This window comes from Pelobates fuscus, chromosome 3 (genome assembly GCF_036172605.1).
Source record: "Pelobates fuscus isolate aPelFus1 chromosome 3, aPelFus1.pri, whole genome shotgun sequence".
NCBI lineage: Eukaryota > Metazoa > Chordata > Amphibia > Anura > Pelobatidae > Pelobates > Pelobates fuscus.
Genome location: NC_086319.1, coordinates 23,273,924 through 23,288,169, shown reverse-complemented (window position 1 = coordinate 23,288,169; position 14,246 = coordinate 23,273,924). Strand labels below are relative to the sequence as shown.

Below are 14,246 nucleotides of genomic sequence, written 5' to 3'. Positions count from 1 at the left end.
TTGTTCTATTTTAATATTCAGGTCTCCATCATAGATCAGGGGGCATTATTTTTTTTTTTCTTCATGAAATCTCCAATTCAAATGTCCAGGAGTGTCTGCCAGTCCTGTCTCCACCTCTCTAGTTATCACAACAATCACCTGAGTGGGGATGGGGTAAACTTGTCTGGAGAGGTGTCTAGATGAAGCCATTGATAAACAATGGTCTGGGGAGAGTCCTGGATGGATATATAAGGGGGTTGTCTCCCAAGCAGCAGACACACTGTATCCAGAGCACTTCACTAACACAGAGAGATACACTGAGCTTCCATCAGAACTTGTTCACCATGATCTATCCTGAAGCCTTCTCAGTTTTCCTGGTCAGCCTTCTAGTGGGCAGCAGCAAGGCCTTTTTTGACATTGGATTATCAACAAAATGTGTCACCATTCCTAAAGACTTGGGTTTGTGCAATGACATTGGCTACTCAGAGATGAGATTGCCCAACCTGATGGGGCACACTAGCTTGGCAGAGGTAGTGCCCAAATCAGAGGAATGGAAGAGCCTTATCCAGACTGGATGTCACCCCTATGCCAGGACCTTCCTCTGTTCCCTCTTTGCTCCTGTTTGCATGGACACGTAAGTACAAGTCATACTGTGTTCTCCTTGGTCATACATAGACATAGGCAGTAACTCCATATTCACACACAAAGGCCTGTCTTTACACACAAACTAGAACATATTTTTTTATTAATTAACCCAAACTTGTACAGTGTAGGGATATCTTAAATGTGGATCCATGCAATAACACAAATACTTGCTGTTCATTTTTCTGTATTTTAAGGTTTATACTCTAAATAGTGTCTCTAGATTCTATACAGAGAATGCTGGTATCAGCAGACAATCTGTTTCTCTTTATCTGTTTATTAGCATTGCTGGTCATCACATCATTGTTTACATACAGCAGCAAGTGCTAATTGTTTTAATTAACAATAGTACTAAGTGTGTGCAGTAAATGGTATGCTAATGAATCCCCAGAACTAACAAAAGAGCTGCCTAACAATGATGCTTGGGATTGTTTTTTTTTTGTTGTTTTTTTTATACTACTGAATACTTTGCATGTATCAACATAGACCTCGATTTTAATATTTGGATAAACTTTTCAAATTTCAATGTACTATTTTTGAATAAATGTGAAACATTTATTTTTTCCTATTTAAATATTAATATATCAAAATTATCATACATTACTATATATATATATACATATATAATTTTATATTCATTTTTTTTAAATCGGAAATCATTTTAAAAGTTTTATCCAAACATATTAAATCATTTTGAATATACAAAAACTATTAAATGAAGTACATAGACCAATCTCCAAACCTATCCTGCTTTTGGTATACCATTTGATGCCTATTGACAAAGTGATGGTTATTAACAAGTTCTTTCTCTCTCAGGTTCATCCTTCCCTGTCGAAGCATGTGCGTTGCTGTGAGGGATAGTTGTGCTCCTGTGCTTTCTTGCCATGGTCACTCCTGGCCAGAGATATTGGACTGTGACCGCTTCCCCGCTGGAGAAGACATGTGTCTGGCCACGTTGAGCAAGGAATATATCTATATGTACAGAGGTAAGGCTTAGTCCATCAACCCTTGAGTGTAGGCTGTGCATTACTAACAATGGCTAACTGAGCATCATGGGATATCGATACTACTGTTCTATATCATAGATAGTGTAACATTCTATGCATTGTATCAACCAGTGCCAAGATCTGCCTATTACCCCACCTGAGGGATAGAAAACAGAAAGTTACCAAAATACCAAGGGGGCAGGGGGTGGATCGATTATTTAAATAGGGACTTATGTGCTATCATAATAGGAATGGGGGAAACAATTCCTAATTTCATTATTATTTTTTAATTCCATTATGGTGGCCTCTATATTGCAAGGCTGCCAACTGATGCCAAATCTCTACTTTGTGAACAGGCCCGTCTTTCAGATTTTGGTTGCATGATTTTGGTGTTGAAATTAACTTCCAATGCAGCATCTTTAGAGTAAGAGCCCTCTAACTGTTTAATTTGCTTTGTTTTTGCTGTAGATTTGCCTAAGCCAACTTGCCAAAGCTGTCCAACAATTGAGGATTCTGTTCAAACCAAGACGGCTCTGGAAGCCTTCTGTGAAAATGACTTTGGTAAGTGTCTGTGTGAATGTCAATCTAATGCTGCATTAATACAAACCCAGTATTCAAGAGAGCTGACATGTTGCTTCCTGAGTCTGGGACATTTATTGGTAATATACATTATATTCTGGGAAGGATCAGAACTGTACACTGCAATGTCCACTTTATTTAAAACCGCCCTGGAAATGCATTCGAGGTTCTGTACAAAATGAATTTAGTTTGTCCATGCCATATTCATTAATAATTGTACAAACGTAATGTAGAACCTTGATTATAATTTAACATTAGTATTTTATTTGACCTATGAGCTTGCAATCTTGAGAAACTAGCTTTAGAGTTTGAGAAAGGTATCCGGTCCAAACTCTAAGCTGGAGTGGGGAAAATGTTACTGTGTAGGAAATAACATTTACAGCTAGTTAGACATTGTAATGAAAGGTATTTGTGTGTTTGTGTGTGTTTTTTTATATATATATTTTTGTTCTTATGGTGTGGGAGGAGAGACTGGAGGTGGTGTATAAATAAATGGGAATGTAACAAAACTGAGCTAAATGGAAAATAATTGCTATGGACAAAAACAGTTAAGCAAAACATTTATTATAAAAGAATTGTTACACTGTAAAGGAATCCCCAATACAGATGATATGCAGTTTGTGATAAGGCACATGGACCCCCTACTGTAAGTTTGCAATGGCATAATATCAGGCTAAAAGACCTGCGAGGAGTTAAAAATATATATTTAAAAAAAAAAACCTTTTCAATTTGTTCCTCAACCTCCTGGGTCTTTGAAAGAATTCTAATTGTGTCAACCTTTTATATTATTAGGTTATAATTTTTTGTTGTTGCTAAAACAGTACATTAACTTTTTTGTTTTTTTTTTTTCCTTCCCCAGCTCTGAAGGTAAAATTGTCGAAAAGAAAGACTCCATCAGAAACCCACCAATATGAAATAGATGGCCAGGTCGACTTCATTAGTCAAGGCGATTTGCTGCCCTACGACACGCGTAACATGATCTCACAGTGGATGCTTATCAACGAAAAATGCGCTGAAAAGATGATTCGTAACCCCCGATCCCTTCTATTTATTATAACCGGCAGTGTCCATCACGGCAAAGTCACCATCACAAAGATCTTCCACTGGCAAAAGAGAGACTCTAACCTTACACTGGCTGTTAGGAAATGGAGATATCACAAATGTTAAAACACTACAAATCTACATTGACTTGTAGATACCAAAGGCACTATTTCTACCAAACTGTAAATAGCTATATATATATATATGCAGATAAATATATTCTAAATATAAAGACTTATTAAGGCATGTGGCTTGGAAAGTTACATGGCTAACATTAATGCATCTACTGCCGCAATGTAACAACAGAATTGTATAGATAATTAGGATGTATAAATTCCTGACATCACTTAAGTTGTATACTAATTTTTCTTTGTAAATATTGCACCATGTCTATTTAGTTTATGGCTTCAAAATAACGGACCCTTTCACGGCAATTTAATATGGAGGATCCTTTTTTTTATTCTTTTTTTTATTCTTTTTTTTTTCACCCCTCCGCTTAAGGACCATAAAGACAAAACTGGTCTACCCCTTAAGGACACATGACGGAAATATTCCGGCATGATTCCCTTTTATTCCAGAAATTGTATCCTTAAGGGGTTTTAAACCCACCGCCAATACGGAAATGTGCATTTATTATTGATCTCTCTGCATAGCCCCTCTGACACTGCATATGTGACAATGTTGGATTTTAACATCTTCACAACAGAGTTATTCTTATCGTGAGAATTCAAAATACGTTGCAAACTTGAGGTCAGAGTAGCGGAGATAAAATCCAATACATCTAGACGTCACAATACATCTAGACGTCACACGCTGTAATTCACAGCTTCCGGGGTAAACAAAGCCCATCAAAGCAGCAGTGATAAAAAGGAATGGGCCTGGGCATACAAAAATGGTTTATTGGAAATGAATCATAGAACGTTTAGTCTCCAAAAGGAGTCTCTCACTTTCCAATAAATCTGCCTGAAAGCAGCCTAGGTCCTTTTTTTCACTAGTAGCTATTTTTAAACAATAGTCAACGTATTTTTCCAAGTTCGGATATTTTGTCCTTTAGTAAATAACGGCAAACCGTGAATTGTAGTGAATTGAAAACTAAATTGCAAATTTATTCTAAAACTGGCAAGATAAGTATAGATATATTTGTTTTTCCAAATGTTGGCCTCATTTTCACAATTCTATTTTTCATTTCACTACAATTTTATGTGAATGAGAATTGTTGGGAATTGTGAAATTGGGAGGGAAAGAATATTTTAAATTGAAAATATATTTGACATAATAGAATAAAAAAAAAATTATTTTGTCCTAAAAGCTGAAATTAATTTCTGAATTTTCTATACATTTTCAACCATTTACAATTTAGTGAATAATCTGTCTCGTTTGCTAAAACAGCATTATACCTTTATTAGTAATTAATAAAAAATTTAAAAAAATGCCGCTTTAGAAGAAAATGGCTAATTTAACTTGAAAAGCTACAAGCACTGCATAGGGCAAACTTCCCCAAACTCCGGCCCCCCAGATGTTGCTGAACTACAACTCCCATGAATCCCATGATTCTATGAATGAAATATATAGGCTGAGAATCATGGGAGTTGTACTTCAGCAACATCTGGAGGGCCGGAGTTTGGTGAAGCCTGGCATAGGGCAATAAAATCAGTCATTATGGGCAAAATTCTAATGGTGCAGCAATTTGCTCTCTATTTGCTTACATACATCTGTTATAAGAGCCGTGTTTGCATGATAGGGATTGTATTTTACAGAGTAAACCTTTTTTTATTTTTTATTTTTTTCAAAGATTTATATTTTGGTAAATTGTCTTTATCTTAAAGGGCACAATCTGTTAACATAATATGGTACTCATTAACAGTAAATGGTTTCATAGCCGTAGCAATTAATTAAAAACACGGTTTTATACTTTGTGGTTATAAAGACCTATTTTTGTAAATATACCAAAATAAAGGGAATTGTCACTAATGCAAAGACTGCTGCATCTAATTTTTTGACATCGTAGAACTTTGCAATCCTTAAAGTGTCAGTGTTGTGTTAATGTAAATAGCTTTTATATGAAACTGTACTATACAATAAAACTATGTGTGTTTAAATGATGGAACTTGCCTCCTTTATTTTACATTAGGAGGGACACGTACTATCAGACTGCATCCCCTGTAATCTATTGACTAAGCTGGCTAAATATCATAGAGACTGTAAGAAAACCACACGTTGGTAGATATCATAGGGACAAGTTGAAACCCAGACTTGCTGGGGAAAGAGACAGATTTGACTTATATGAAAAGAACATTATGTTAATATTGTTTGTCACGTGCAATTATATTCTTCATGTGAAGATGGCTGATAGATGTGTCACACACAGGTTTATTAGCTAATAGTGAGACTTGTTAGGCATTCTAAAATTTATAACAAAGAAATTTATAACAAACTGAAGAAATTTTCCAAGTCTGATTTATGCTTCCAGTGAAAGCTACCTACGCCTTAAATTTGAAATTCACTTTACATTTCCACAAAAAAAATATATATTTTTTTTTTTATGGAATAAGCCTAAAAGTATTAAAAAAAATACAAACTGTATGTAGCACAAAGAGTTATTATTCTGCATCCGTACAGCAAAAAATACAATGAAAATCATTAAAGGAACACTATAGTCACCTAAATTACTTTAGCTAAATAAAGCAGTTTTAGTGTATAGATCATTCCCCTGCAATTTCACTGCTCAATTCACTGCCATTTAGGAGTTATATCACTTTGTTGCTGTTTATGCAGCCCTAGCCACACCTCCCCTGGCTATGATTGACAGAGCCCGCATGGAAAAAAAAAACTGGTTTCACTTTCAAACAGATGTAATTTACCTTAAATAATTGTATCTCAATCTCTAAATTGAACTTTAATCACATACAGGAGGCTCTTGCAGGGTCTAGCAAGCTATTAACATAGCAGGGGATAAGAAAATCTTAATTAAACAGAACCTGCAATAAAGAAAGCCTAAATAGGGCTCTCTTTACAGGAAGTGTTTATGGAAGGCTGTGCAAGTCACGTGCAGGGAGGTGTGACTAGGGTTCATAAACAAAGGGATTTAACTCCTAAATGCCAGAGGATTGAGCAGTGAGGCTGTAGGGGCATGTTCTATACACCAAAACTGCTTCATTAAGCTAAAGTTGTTCAGGTGACTATAGTGTCCCTTTAATTTCAAACTGTCTATACGGGAAGCACATCTGAATAAAAAAAAATTTTTTTTTTTGTCAATCTTTATTTATAGCGTGCAAAGAAATAACACAATGCTTGGTAAGGCACAACAGCTTCCGCAAACATTAAGACATCATGCAGTATAACACAGTATTATGGCATTCGCATAAGCCACACATTTTTTACATTTTATAGTATGCTGTTAAATATGTTTCTATTATACGAGTGTCGCAGAGAGCATGCTAAATATACAAATCTGGTAAACATGTTTCATGTCAGTTTAAATAATTATGAATGCTAAACTCAGGATGTCTGCCCTGTTGCTTTTGCTGCCATATGTGGCCGGTAGGATTGTAAGGATATTAAAGGCAGACCCATGAGGATCGCAAGCTTACATACACCTAGGTGGCTCACGTGTAGCCTAGTTGTGGCCCGTGTAGTAGGGACTGTGGGCACCAGCAACCTACCGTTATAACCGACCCTATTCTCCCGCATATAAACTGCACATTGGGCACATGGATTAGCTCGCTAGGCATGATGCGTGTGTGCTAATATGCTAGTCAGCCTAATGCTGCCATGTTCAACCTACATGGATCAATATGTAGAGTAGCTTTAGTGGTGGGACGATAGCCTCTAGACAGGGTAGACTGCGAGCAGTGTGTGTCACCTAAACATGGGAGTGATATGCACGAATAAAAGCAAATTAAAGATAATTAAAGAGTTCGAGCTTGAGTGGGTTAATCTTTACTCCATCCCTGCAGTCATGTTCTCCGTGAATGGTGTGATGGGTTCAGCCACCATTTAGCTGGGCCCAGTGCAGTCGGAGTGTGGGCTAGAACGGGCCGCAGGAGCCTGTGTGCCAGATTGGTGGGGACCAGGATAACTCCCGCCGGTTCATAGGGGGGGGAACAGAAGCTCTTAGTAGGATAAGCCGAGGATTGTGGCAGTGGGAGAGCGTCCGTCTCCCCCATGTCGCCCTAGCGTCGAGGCCTCAGGAGTTTTCCGAGCAGAGCTGATTGGAAATCTTCATGGAGGTCATAAAGTCCCCTGTCTTTTGCCAGCCAACTTTTGCCAGGTTCCAGCTTCTGCAAAAATTAATAAGATTTGCAGTATGTCGCAAGAGCTATTGCAACCTGCTTCCGCTCTGCTCTGTGGTTAGGCCCCGCCCCCCCACATATGAATTTTTACCCAACTTTTCTACTTTTAACATTTCATTTCATTCCATTCCTTAGCCACATGTCTTTCTTCCTTACCTCACCAACCCTTAGCCACATTTACTCTCTCAAACCATGCAGAAACGATATCTCTTTCCCATAAAGGAACACTCCAATAATCATAACCACTACAGCTCAATGTATTGTAAGGGTTATATAGTGTCATGAAAATGAGTTTATTTTCCTGACACTATAGTGATCCTTTAAGGGTGTACAGATTATACATTAACAATGCCACCTGTAAAACATTATCTATATACAGTGGTTTGGTTTTATTTCACTTATTGTATCTACTAAACAGTGATTTCTAATTTGGGCAGTGGAGTGTTCCTTTGCCAAGAATTGGGTAGGACGGGGTGGGATATCTGATGAAGTGGATCCTATAGGAGGACACTGTGCGCACTTTTAATTTAATGTCTTGTGGACACTTGCTATATTGATAAATTGCTTTATTGAAGTGGGTATAAATATGCAGGTTATAATGGAATTTAAATTTGATAAAGACCACATAGTGTGGTCGAAACATCGCTATCATGTATTTTGACTCCAGTTAAAGTCTACATTTTTCCATTTCGACCGATTGGATCCATTATTTGCATGTAAAATGCAAGAGTTTTCAATTCTCCACTAATCCAGTTCTCCACTAATCTCAAACCTCACCTGTCCTAGCTCTGCAACCTCCTTCTACAATTCCACCCTCTCCTCTCAACTAGACATCATGGCACCTCCTACATTTAAACGCAGCAAGCGCCCCCAACAACAACCTTGGCACACCAAGTTGACTCGATACCTCCAAAAATGCTCCAGAACTGCTGAACACTGTTGGAGAAAGTCTCACTGTGCGTCTGACTTGTTCCACTATAAATTTATGCTGAGCTCATACAGCCAGGCTCTTTCCTCTGCAAAAGTAAATTACTTCAATACCCTCATAACCACACACTCCCTCAAACCCAAACGACTATTTCACACATTTAACTATCTACTTTGCCCTATTGTTCCTTCTCCACCTACTAACTTGACCGCCTCAGACTTTACAACTCACTTCACTGACAAGATCTCTACAATCAGGGAAGAGATCTCTCATTTTTCTTCCATCCCTTACAATACTCCCTACCCCAACTCCCTCTGCTGTTCTATGTTTATTCGCACCCGCTACAGCGGAAGAGGTTTCTGCTCTGCTCCAGTCCTCCCGCCCCACCATTTGCTCCCTAGATCCAATTCCTTCACATCTCATCCGTACTCCGTCTTCATCTCTTTCTCTACCTCTCACTAAAATTCTCAATCTCTCTCTCTCCTCTGGCATATTTCCATCGCCCTTCAAACATGCAACTATAACCTCAATGCTAAAGAAGCCCAACCTTGACCCTAACTCCCCATCCAACTACTGTCCTATCTCGCTATTGCCTTTTGCATCTAAGATCCTTGAAAGAGTGGTGTATGCAAGATTGACAGACTTCCTGGAGTCCAACTCTCTGCTAGACCTGCTTCAGTCTGGTTTCTGCGCTAAGCGCTCTGTGGAAACGGCACTGACCAAAGTATCCAATGATCTACTCGCTGCAAAATCTCGTGGACACTACTCTATCCTAATTCTCCTTGACATTTCTGTGGATTTTGACACTGTTGATCATCAACAGCTTCTTCTCATCCTCTGCAATATCTGTCTACAAGATATTGCTCTCTCCTGGTGCTCCTCCTATCTCTCCCAGTGCTCTTTCAGTGTTTCTTTCTCTAGCTCTGCTTCTTCTCCCCAACTCCTCCCTGTTGGTGTCCACCAAGGTTCAGTCCTTGGTCTCCTACTGTTCTCCATCTATACTGCCTCCCTTGGTAAACTCATTAGCTCCTTTGGCTTCCAATATAATTTCTATGCAGATGACATGCAAATCTATCTGTCCTCTCCTGATCTCTCCGCGTCCCTCTTGACTAGTGTTTCTGACTGCCTCTCTGCTATTTCTAACTGGATGGTTGCCCACTTCCTTAAACTAAACTTGCCAAAAACTGAAATACTGGTCTTTCCTCCCACTCAAGTGTTGCTATTCCTGGGTCTGTCTCCCTCCAAGTCAACTGTGCTAACATCAGCTCCACCACGCAGGCTCACTGCCTAGGTGTTCTCTTTGACTCCGATCTCTCCTTCACGCCTCATGATCAGTCTATTGCCAAATCCTGCCGCTTCCATCTCAAAAACATTGCGCGCATCCAACCCTACTTAACGCCAGATGCAACTAAGATGCTGCTCCATTCCACTGTCCATTCTCATCTTGACTACTGTAATCCGCCTATCAGTGGGCTTACGTGCTCCCAACTTGCGCTGTTACAGTCCGTAATGAATGCGGCAGCGAGGCTCATCTTTCTGTCCACCCGCACCTCCCACGCCTCACCCTTCTGTCAGTCCCTACATTGGCTTCCTGTAAGATATAGAGCTCAATTTAAAATTCTGGTTCTTGCTTTCAAATCTCTACATAATGCTGCTCCCACCTACCTATACTGCCTAAAACACAAGTATGTCCTGTCTAGGCCCTTACGCTCTGCTAAAGACTTCCGTTTATCTTCTGTCCGTACTCCCACCTCTGATGCTCGCCTACAAGACTTCTCGAGGGCTGCACATTTCTTGTGGAACTCACTTCCCTCCTCCGTTAGATGCTCACCCAGTCTCCACTCCTTCAAAAATCATTAAAAACCCACTTCTTCATAAAAGCGTATCAATTAAACTGTTAATAGCTCCCGACTGATTCCTCTCTTGCAACTGTCTGTCTAATACTATCCTTACCTTTTGTGTCACTTTACCCCACTCCCTCTAGCATGTAAGCTCATTGAGCAGGGCCCTCAACCCCTCTGTTCCTGTGGGTCCAATTGTCTGGTTACAACTACATGTTTGTTTGTTCCTCCACCCACTGTAAAGCGCTGTGGAATTTGTTGGCGAAGTATAAATAATAACATAATAATAATAATAATAATAATAATAATTCTGTTTTTGATTGACTGCAATTCACTTTCTAATGAATAGACACTTGAATCAGGGAACGGCAAATCGTAGGCCACATAAAAACCGAATTTTTTCAGTATGGCTATTTCAGCCTACAAATATTGATTCATTGAATAACTCCATGTTTTCAAGTGACACTCGGGGCACCAATAGAACTTTAATGCATTTGATAGATTTTGGCCTCATTAATATTCTGTACTTTTTGCATGCTCGAATCTTTATAGTTTTTGCACAAAATAAATAAATGCTTTGCAGAATGCTGCAACATAAGCTTGCCTCTTTAACCACGCCTGTTCATGTCAGAAATACTTCCTTATTAACCCCTTAAGGACACATGACGTGTCTGACACGTCATGATTCCCTTTTATTCCAGAAGTTTGGTCCTTAAGGGGTTAAAGGCTCTCAGCCCCAACTGCACAGAGTGAATGGCTTTTAATTCACAACCTGACTGCAGACAGTCAGAGAAACTACAAACAGGTAGTGATATCCTGATTATATGTCTCCCTGGGTGTCCTCTGCATATAATGCAGCCTGTTTTGTTGTTCAGATCATTCAGTATTGTCAGTGGCTGAGCTGTGTACATTTGATAAGGAAGTCTTTTTCTGGAGTGAGTGGGTGTGGCTAAAGAGGCAGGCTTTTTCAGCAGGATTCAGCAAAATGTTTTTTCTATTTTATGCAAAAACGATAAAGATTTGAACATGCAAAGAAAAAAAAAACACACAGCATATTCATTAAGCTAAAACCTATCAAATGCATTAAAGTAGTATTTTGCATATTAAAAAAACAATTAATATGTGTTTGTAAATGATCTCTTACTCTCCAGACATTCATTGTCCCTTCAAACAAACAAAAAACTAATGCACAGGGCAGGTGAGAGTATAGAAAGCCATCACCCTGTCTGCCTCTGGTCTGCATATTAATGAGTCCCCCCCCCCCCCCCCCAATGAAAGGAGAAGGTCTGTCTGTCTAGCCATTGCTGCTTTGAAAAGATTTGCAAAGAACTAGCTGACTTTGAGAGATCTCAATCCCAATCATAGAAACATAGAATGTGACGGCAGATAAGAACCATTCGGCCCATCTAGTCTGCCCAACATTCTAAATACTTTCATTAGTCCCTGGTCTTATCTTATAGTTAGGATAGCCTTATGCCTATCCCTTGCATGCTTAAACTCCTTTAATCACCCTAGGACAGCTATGATAAAGCTATCAAAGTCTTCTTAAAGTTGTAAACATGGATTAAGTACAGCTGCCTGGGGTGACTGGGCAACTTGCCCCACTCATAATTGAGTCTATCACTTTTGAGTTGAAATGTTGGCAGCTCACCCCATGGTAACTGTAATAAAGGCATATTTATAATAATAATAATAATGCTAATAATAAATGGCAATAATAATAATAATAGTAATATTTGAAACTTTAAAGGGATACTTTGAGCCCCAATACAACTTTAGCTGAATGAAACAGTTTTAGTGTATAGATCTGCATTCACACCAGGCTAACATACCAGTAATATGGATGGACATGCCCCTTTTCCAGACAGGCACAATCTCTTCGGGACCACCCACTTTTCTCCCCTCCCACCGGCGTCCTAATTCTTGGACTGCCGATGTTGGAAGGTATGGCCTAAGGCTGCACAAACAAAGTGATTTAACTCCGAAATGGCAAAGAATTGGGCAGTTAGACTTCATTGAGTTAATGTTGTTTTTTTGTGAATGGTGTCACTTTAAGCGCCCATTTCACATAAAGTAAGAAGGCATCGGGCCATGGAGGGGCATTACAAGAGTTAAGATGCCTCTGTGTTAGACCCACTTGTCCCAGATTTTGTGGGGGAGTTCTGCTTTCTGTCCCATCTCTTGCCATGATAAGTTTGTATTGGGGATAAAAAACAAAAAACAAACAAAGCATAAATCACGGCACTTCATTTGATATGCTTACTATGTGCGGAAGAAATGCTGAGATTTTCTACCCATACAGAGCATATTACAGTATAGGTAAACCCCGAGAGTCAGGTCAGCATGCCTTCCTAACAGCCAAGGAAGAATGTATGCCAAGCTGACCCTCCAACTTCTGAGTCTGAACTCCCTCAAAATACGTTACCTGCTCAGCACCCCCTGCGCGGTTGCACACAGATTCACAAAATACACGAAATGTATTCTAAGATAAACATTATTACCCTACAAATGTTAAAATTGTAACACAATAGGAAAAAAATAATAACTAGACATGTTCCATATCCTGTGATGATACACAAAGAGAACAACATGAATCCAAAGACATTTTAAACTCCTTTCCTGTTTTCCCAGTGCTATAATTCTAACTTTTAAAGATGCGATGCAGTTTTATTTTTATACTCTAAGTGACATTTATTGTCCTATTAAAGCTAGGATGCCGATAAATTAGACACATCTAAACTCTCCCCCTGGCAGTCATTTTGTTCCAGTTTCGTGGAGACAAAATATGTTTAGTACAGAAATATGAAGCGTAGTCAGCCTTAATAGAATTATCTTGGTTCTTAAAAATAGCTGATCCCTGCATGTTAGAAGGGGTTTGATTAATTGCAAGTGGCGCAATACATTTTGCATGCCTTTTATATGTTACAACTAATGGAACCCTGCGGTCAGAAAATGTGATAATGTAATTAATGTAAGTCTAAGTAAAGTTATTAAAGTAAAATTTCTTTAGAACAAATTCCGCTCTTCGAGCTTTTTTAAACAGCATGTCCTGTGAATTACAAGGATGATCTTCAGGGCAAGTCTGAAGCCAGTCCGAACACTATGCTTACTGGTGGTATTGCTCCAAAGCACCACTACAAATGAACCCTTTCCCCATGCCTTGGCTTTCCCCTTACTGTAATTTTATAATGGTTTTATTTCTCACACAGGGTCCACGGGGTGCCGCTCCCTATGGAAAGAAACAGTTGTTAAAGAAACACTACAAGTACTATAGCTACTTCAGTGCTCTGTGCAGGGCCGGATTAACATAGGGGCTGATGGAGCTGCAGCTCCAGGCCCAGGCCCATGGAATAGGCCCATTTAAAAAAAATAATAAAAGAAAAAAAATTTTTTTTACTTTTTTGTTTTGTTTGTTTTTTACACACTACTCTTAAGTTTTCCTTCTGATTGTTTTTTTAAGGCACAGCCTGTATTTGAGGCTGCCTGGCCGTGCTGGTATTGCAGTATTACCAGCAATACAAATGCAAATATTTTTCTCCGTATAACCGGAGATTACTCTGCAATACCAGCACTGGCCAGTAGGGGTCACTGTGTATGGAGAGAGGCAGGGATAGGAAGTTACAGCATATCCCTCCCTGCCTCTCTCTACTCACTGATACGCAGGGGAGCAGCTACCCAGTACAGAGAGTTCAGACAGCTGCTCCCAGCCTGCAGAGACAGACTACAGCTCAGGGAAGTGAGGGATGAGGGGAAAGACATCAGGGAGACACGAGACACACAGACACTAGGGGACACTGTGAGACATGCGGACACAGACACATGGGGATGCTGTGAGACATAGGTAGACACATTGGGACACATGTCTCCCAGTGTCCCCATGCCTCCCAGCCAGTGTCCCTAGTGTCTGTGTCCCCATGGCTCCCAGTATCCCCATGCCTCCCAGTGTCTCCATGCCTCC

At 39.4% G+C, this 14,246-nt stretch overlaps 1 protein-coding gene across 1 annotated transcript; it reads left to right on the top strand.

Annotated features, from left to right (window-relative positions):
• Window positions 1-323: 323 nt before the first annotated feature.
• Window positions 324-3,353, top strand: LOC134601590 (secreted frizzled-related protein 2-like). The gene is made up of 4 exons (XM_063446115.1): window positions 324-613; window positions 1,438-1,607; window positions 2,076-2,168; window positions 3,046-3,353. The coding sequence occupies exons 1-4, from the start codon at window positions 324-326 to the stop codon at window positions 3,351-3,353; spliced, it is 861 nt and encodes a 286-aa protein (XP_063302185.1).
• Window positions 3,354-14,246: the final 10,893 nt, after the last annotated feature.

What these genes read in the sequence shown, in the direction of transcription:
- LOC134601590 (XM_063446115.1), top strand. Translation starts at nt 324, where the DNA reads ATGATCTATCCTGAAGCCTTCTCAGTTTTCCTGGTCAGCCTTCTAGTG. An exon ending in GCTCCTGTTTGCATGGACAC is followed by an intron (nt 614 to 1,437) that starts GTAAGTACAAGT and finishes TTTCTCTCTCAG; the next exon opens with GTTCATCCTTCCCTGTCGAA. An exon ending in CTTCTGTGAAAATGACTTTG is followed by an intron (nt 2,169 to 3,045) that starts GTAAGTGTCTGT and finishes TTCCTTCCCCAG; the next exon opens with CTCTGAAGGTAAAATTGTCG.